This window comes from Lotus japonicus, chromosome 1, assembly GCF_012489685.1.
Source record: "Lotus japonicus ecotype B-129 chromosome 1, LjGifu_v1.2".
Taxonomy (NCBI): Eukaryota; Viridiplantae; Streptophyta; class Magnoliopsida; order Fabales; family Fabaceae; genus Lotus; species Lotus japonicus.
This window is the reverse complement of record NC_080041.1, coordinates 66,864,424-66,871,597: the sequence shown is the minus strand read 5'-3', so window position 1 is coordinate 66,871,597 and position 7,174 is coordinate 66,864,424. Positions and strand designations below refer to the sequence as shown.

Below are 7,174 nucleotides of genomic sequence, written 5' to 3'. Positions count from 1 at the left end.
TGTGCTCTGAAGGGGTTCCCCAAAGTACTCGTCGAGATATTGCAGTTTTTTGTCCCATCAGAATTGTTCGGAACCTGGGCAAGTACTTAGGTTTTCCAATGATCAGTGGCAGAGTATCTCATGGTGATTTTGATTTTCTTATGGACAAAATTGAGAGGAGATTAGCAGGCTGGAAGAGTCGCCTTCTCAACACAGCAGGAAAAATTTGTCTTGCTAGGTCTGTTATCACAGCAATTCCCACTTACTATATGCAAGCGGTCTGGCTCCCCAGGAAGACAATCCATTCGATTGATAGAGCGGCTCGAAACTTTATTTGGTCTAACTCCGCTGCTAGCCGTGGGTGGCATCGAGTTAAGTGGGAGATTGTTACTCAGCCCAGGCATGCCGGAGGGCATGGGATAAGAGACGCATCGCTTGCAAATACCTCCCTGCTTGGAAAACTGGTGTGGAACTTGTTACAACAATCTGACAAACTATGGGTCCAAGTGCTTACCCATAAGTATATAAAAGACCATTCTTTGTTGGAAGTCTTGGCCACGCCTAGTTCTTCTTCCCTTTAGAAAGGGGTGTTGCGTGCTAGAGATGAATTAAAGGACGGGTTTGGTTTCAAGTTGGGGAACGGTGAGTCCTCTTTTTGGTACCATGATTGGAGTGGTCATGGAAACTTGGCAAATCACATCCCTTATGTGGATATTCATGACATCCATGTGTCTCTTAGAGATTTGGTGATTGGAGGGGATTGGGTCACGACTAGTTTGTATACTGTTGTCCCTTCTTTGATTCTGCAGAAGCTGCACGACATCACTCCTCTGGTGGATGATAGACTCCATGATCATTGGACGTGGAAGAAGGGGAGACAAGGTGTGTTTACTGCTGCTGCTGCATACTCCTAACTTCTTGAGTCTTCTTCCCAGCTCCCCCCCTCTACACCTGATTCCTGGAAATGGATTTGGAAAATTCAGGTTCTGGAAAAAATTCGGGTATTTGTTTGGCTTATCATGCAGGGTGCGATCCAAGTCAATAGCTTTCGGTTCAGATGCAAGCTTGCAAATTCCCCTGCTTGCCCGCGCTGTCAACATCAATTCGAGGACATCTTGCATTGCCTCAGGGACTGTCGAATTGCGCGTGATGTCTGGGTTCGGCTTAATGCTCTCGGGTGGCCAGGCTTCTTCGTGAGTAATGCCCAAGCCTGGGTAAAATCGCAAGCTCAAGGTCCTCATGCTTCTCTATTTTTGACAGCAATATGGGATATATGGAGATGGAGGAATAATAAAGTCCTAGGCGATAACGATTGGACAGTGGTAAGCATTGTGAATTGGATTATTACGGAGCACAGGGACTATGATCTATTACTCACGAGAGGTCTGTCGTTGTCCATGGTCGACGATGCTCCAGTCCGTTGGGCTCCCCCTGTTTCCGGTGAGTACAAAATGAACTCAGATGGGGCGTTTAAGCATGATGATGATCGAATGGAAATGGGTGGCATTGTTCGGGATGCCCATGGTGCTTGGATATCCGTTTTCTATGCAGGTAGCCTCGGAGGAGATGCTCTTCGGGTGGAGATTGCAGCTCTAAAGCATGGTCTAACACTGTTGTGGAATGCCAATATTAGGAGAGCTACTTGCGAAGTTGATTGTTTGGATATTGTGGAAGCTTTGGAGAATGATCGGTATCAGTTTCATGCCTTGGCGTCTGAGCTCCTGGATATTCGTCTTCTCCTGGATCGGGATTGGACTGTTACTCTTGCTTATATCCCTAGAGAGGCGAATACAGCAGTTGATTGCCTCGCAGGACTTGGAGCTAGCCTCCTTTGCCCCCTGACTTGTCTTGAGAGCCCTCCTCAAGAGCTTCAGCCGATTCTGGCTAGAGATTTGTTAGCTTTGTAGTTTTTGTTTCTTGTCTGTTTAATTTTCTGATGTACAAAAAAAAAACTGTGATTAATACACCAGTTTGCTTTCATGAGAACCACCCTCTCACCAAAAGGATAAATCAACAAAACCCACCAAACAAAACCACCCCAAAGACCACACCTAGAGAACATGCCTCGTTGAAACTTTCCTAGGAAAAACCCATTGGACCCCTAGAATTGCCTTTGAGTCACTCTAGGCACAAAAAAAGTAGCCAATACAATAAAACAGGAACAACCCAAATATAACCAAAATAAGTCAACTAAAAACAACCATAAATGCAACACTGAAACAAACAAGACGAAAGGAAAAAACCCAAACCACAAAGAACTAAAACCTTCAAGGGCCCATACTTATTAGGATGGGTATGTTTGAGATGCTGCACAAACCCCTCAATGGCCTCCTCATCGGAACCTTCCCAAACACGACCAACTCTTTACCAACCGTCCACACCTCATTGCCCGCTCATTAACACAATCCTGAGATTAAGAAGACAACATACCCACATGATCCACCCTATCAAGCGCAGTGTCAAACACGCCTGACACCTCTACGACATCAGAACCAACAACCTGAAACCCTTATTTTTTCATTCTCCTCTTAATGACTTTCTTAGGCGACCTCTTTTTCGCCCAACATAAAAACCTGGGCCCTTAACAGGCTCCTTCTCCACAGAAGGACTACGGGATTAAGGCTCAAACCGAGAGAAAGTCACATCGAGGGGAACCAACGGGGGAACACCATGGTCCGACACTAGACACTGATCGAGTGCAATCCCTGGATCAACTAGAACTGGTACCTCATAAGCAACATGACTATGACTCAACTCACATCGATGAGTTTTTTTGACAAAAATATCAATGGGTTAAATTTGAGTAATATTAATTATTCTGAACCTTGCTAAATACAAGTCTGGTAGAATTCAAATATATTTTAGTTAGTTAAAAAAAATTAGTTATTTTAAAATGTTTTACTTAATTTTATATGATTTTCAATAGAAAAAACTTTTCATGGTCATTGTCTTCTAAAATAAGAGCTGACAGGAGAATGTATTCAAGAGAAGGAGATTCAAAATAAATACAGCTTCTAACTTATGAAAACCGAGTCTTTTTGTTACATATATAAATTAGACTATATGAAGAATGAAAAAATTGGCCTGAATGGAAAATTTAAATTTTCCACTAATTTCTGGTTATGAAGATTTGAAACAGATATGACTTTCAACATTTATAAAACTTCAGTGGGAAGATGGGGCAGTGATACAACTGGTTCAGAAATAAGACGAAAGCATGCATCTTTAAAGAGGTTCCTGTTTCTCCTTTTACACAAGTCACAACTAACTTCTATAATCTCTTAAATCTCTACTCCTTGGCAATATGAAGCCAATACAGCTTGTAACCAGCCCCTTAATTAACTCCCCACCTACTTAACAAATTTCTTTAACTCTGAATCCCACAACTTACTGTACTTGGGGCTCATCAGCCCTAGGACCAATGGCCTTCCTCTTAACATAGATATTTTTAATTAGAGGTATGTTATCAATATCAAAAGTCATGCAACTTGTCCTCAAAATGAAAAAGAGGAAAACTGGATTGCATAGCTGAGTAATTCCCAGGAGTTTTCACAATATGGGAAGCCAGCCCATTTGATCAACTCCACTACTACTATGATTTGGTAACTGCAGGCAATACGCCAGTGATCATCTCCGGTCTGTGATTTTGGAAGGACCATATAAAAATATGGGGCTATCTTTTGTTTTCTTGGCCAAGGACCATAACCTATAAGGCTTTACAAAAACCCAATCTCCCACCTGAAACTCCACATCTCTTCTCTTTTTATCAGCCTGACATTTCTTCCTGGGTTGTAACCCCTCCAAATTAGGTTTTAGTGTCACCCTTAGTCAACCGGTGGATCTCTTTGATCATAGAAGGGAAGGTAATTTCCCTTACAAATGAGAGGGGATTCACGCCCATATAGAGCCTGAAATGGGATACTTGCTCTAAACTCAGACAACACGTTGATCAGAATCACAAATCAAATAGCTTCAGTAATTAAGAACCCTTGTAATATTAGCCTGTGGTGGAGGAAGCAGGATCTTGGCATGGGACTCGGTAATTACAATTATGGTAAAGACAAAATCCCTTCAGCGATTACATCTTCTTTCCTGTATTGGTTCTTTAGTGTATCGAGCAGTGTTTATTTTTGTATTTCTCCTTGCTAAATTGCACTTAGTCTATTCATCTCAATGTGACACTTCTTTAGTCATACTTGAATCCGCAAAAAAATCACTAAATATGATAGAACTACACCCGGCTATCTTTTCAGACTCCCCATCTACCATGATCCCTCTCATCTTCTCAGCTTTCTCCCATTTTTCAGAAGCTGCATAGATATTTGACAAAAGCACATTGTGAGAATCAGCACGTGTAATAGAGTTTGTACCGATTAACTTAATTACTTGTTCTGCCATTTTCATATCTGAATGAGTCCGGCATGCACCAAGCATTGCCCCTAAAACAGTTTCATTAGGTTCCATTGGCATTCTTTTGATCAAGTCATAAGCCTCCTTCAATCTCCCTGCTCTGCCCAAGAGGTCAACCATGCATCCGTAATGCTTGATGCCCATTTCAATTGCATATGCCTCCATTTTGGATATTACTTCCAAAGCTTCACTGAGCAAACCCCCATGAGCACAAGCCGAGAGCACAGTGAGAAAGGTGATAGCATCAGGCCTTATATTTAAATTCTCCATCCTGCCAAAAAACTCGAGAACCTCCCTGCATTTTCCATTGATGGCAAAACCTGAAATCATAGCATTCCAGCAGCAGATGTTCCTCTGAGTGAACCCCTCAAACACCAACCTTGCATTGACCAAGTCCCCACATTTAGCATACATGTCAACCAATCCACTCAAAACAAACGGGTTCACCGTTAACCTTTTATGCTCTATCATGTGATGGATTTGCTTACCAGCATCAAGGAGCCCCAACTGAGCACAAGCAGATAAAACACTAACAACAGTGAACTCATCAGGCTCAAACCCTTCTGCTCTCATTTCCTCAAAAGCCTGCAATGCTCTCTCCCCAAATCCATTCTGCACATATCCAGCAATCATGGTATTCCAAATCTCCAAACTCCGGACCGGTATCCGTCCAAAAATAGTCTCAGCCTCTGCGACACTCCCCTTCTTGCAGTACCCAGAAACCATAGATGACCAAACAAAGCAATTCCTTTCAGGCATGAGCTCGAAGACCTCCCTGGCGGCTTCCATCTCCCCTTTTCTAGCATATCCATCAACCATCACAGTCCATGTCACAACACCCTTCAACTCATGTGGAGCCTCATCAAACAACCTCCTAGCAGTGGCAGTGTCCCCATTCCTAGCAAACCCACCAATCATCTGACTCCAAGTCACCCCAGTTTTCCCCGGCATCTCCTCAAACACAAGCGAAGCAGATTCCATGTCCCCATTTCTCATGTACCCACTAATCATGGCATTCCAAGTCACGACATTTCTCTCAGGCATTGCGTCGAACAGCTTGCGGGCATCCCAAACGACGCCGCATTTAGCATACGTTGTGACCAACGCAGTTCCGATGAAGACATCGCTGTCTGAACCGGCCTTGATGGACTCTGCGTGCAAAACCTTGACGGAGGAAAGAGAAGCACAAGCCTTGAGCAACAGAGGGACCACGTTGGGGTCGTGTTGTGCTCCTTCATGCCGAGTCTGTTTATACACAACAAGTGCATTTCTCGATGATCCTTGCTCATTGATTGAACAACGACACCAATGTGAATGTGGTGGCTTCAAACTCTCTCTGATTCCACGCAATTTGGTGACTTGCACCATCAGTCCATCACAGTCAATGTCAAACGTTGCAGTATCCCCTGCTTTTATATTTTTCACATATTACTAGTGTTTTTTTTTACCGTAGTTGCACGGGGAATATGTTTATTGTATTTGATATACATCGATCATATTTTAAATTTTAAAAGAATTTAAGATACTAAAAATGTAAGAAAAATCATAATGAAGCAGATGATAAACACATATTAATCATGAAAAAAAAAGAATGTGTCTATTGTATTTGATACATCGATCAATATTTTAAATTATAAAAAATTTAACATACTAAGAATGTAAGAACAATTATAATAAAGCAGATGATAAACACATATTAATCATGAGAAAAAAAGAATGTGATAGTAGCACAAATTAGGGTTGTGAAAGATAAATCATAAAATATGACATCATTTTGTTTATTTGAAGTCATAAAATAGCAATATATCAGACTTTGTACAAAATTTACGAACCTTAAACCGACAAAAATAATTTTGCGTAGATTTCAAAATAGCCAACATAGATTTGTTTTGGCAGTAAATTTTAGGTGCAGAAATTTCTCCTCTCCATTTATAACTGAATGCATTCGGTTGGTATCCCATTTGATTTTATTTGAAATTTAACATAATATCAATCAATTAGTTTAGAATATAATGATTGTTTAAAAAAATATAATGATACTTTTTATATAAAACAAAATCTCACGTTACATATACGTAAAGAAATCTCTAAAGTTGAAAAGAAGATTTTAATATTTTATGAAAAAGTTTCTCATATTTAAATTTTTTAAATTAGCCAACATAGATTTGTTTTGGTAATAAATTTTTGGTGCAGAAATTTCTCCTCTCCATTTATAAATGAATGCATTCGGTTGGTATCTCATTTGATTTTATTTGTAATTTAACACAATATCAATCAATTAGTTTAGAGTATAATGATTGTTTAAAAACAAATATAATGATACTTTTTATATAAAACAATATGTCACGTTATATATGCATAAAAAATCTCAAGTTAAAAAGAAGATTTTAAAATTTTCAGTGTAACACGTGTCAAAATAGGAGAAGGATTTACTTATACATAGGTGGCAACACCTTGAAACATCATTAGAACAAACATTGATCTTTGCATGCTCTTTTTTCCCATCATTTATCAAGAAGTGTGGTCCTTTAGAGCTGTATATATTAGCCACCAACTGTATTTAGAATAACACATTTTATACTATTCTTGGTGTAGAACTCATGCTCCATTTCTTGCAAATCCATCACATATCATCAATCATCGTCATGCTTCTTTGGTAGTTGGGAGCATCAATGTCTTTCTTTTACTCTACATCATTGGGAATGATCTTAAATTGTGCAAGATGATGCATCTGTTATAGAAAAAAAATACAAAACAAAATTGCAAACCAAGCAAGAGCTTACAT

At 40.0% G+C, this 7,174-nt stretch overlaps 1 protein-coding gene across 1 annotated transcript; it reads right to left on the bottom strand.

Annotated features, from left to right (window-relative positions):
* Positions 1 to 3,081: 3,081 nt before the first annotated feature.
* Positions 3,082 to 5,762, bottom strand: LOC130740581 (pentatricopeptide repeat-containing protein At3g21470). Its single transcript, XM_057593243.1, has one exon. It carries the CDS (start codon positions 5,755 to 5,757, stop codon positions 4,150 to 4,152), a length of 1,608 nt encoding a protein of 535 aa, XP_057449226.1. The 5' UTR covers positions 5,758 to 5,762; the 3' UTR covers positions 3,082 to 4,149.
* Between the last annotated feature and the right edge of the window lie 1,412 nt (positions 5,763 to 7,174).

Coding starts and splice junctions, on each gene's coding strand:
- LOC130740581 (XM_057593243.1), bottom strand. CDS start 5,757: ATGGTGCAAGTCACCAAATTGCGTGGAATCAGAGAGAGTTTGAAGCCA.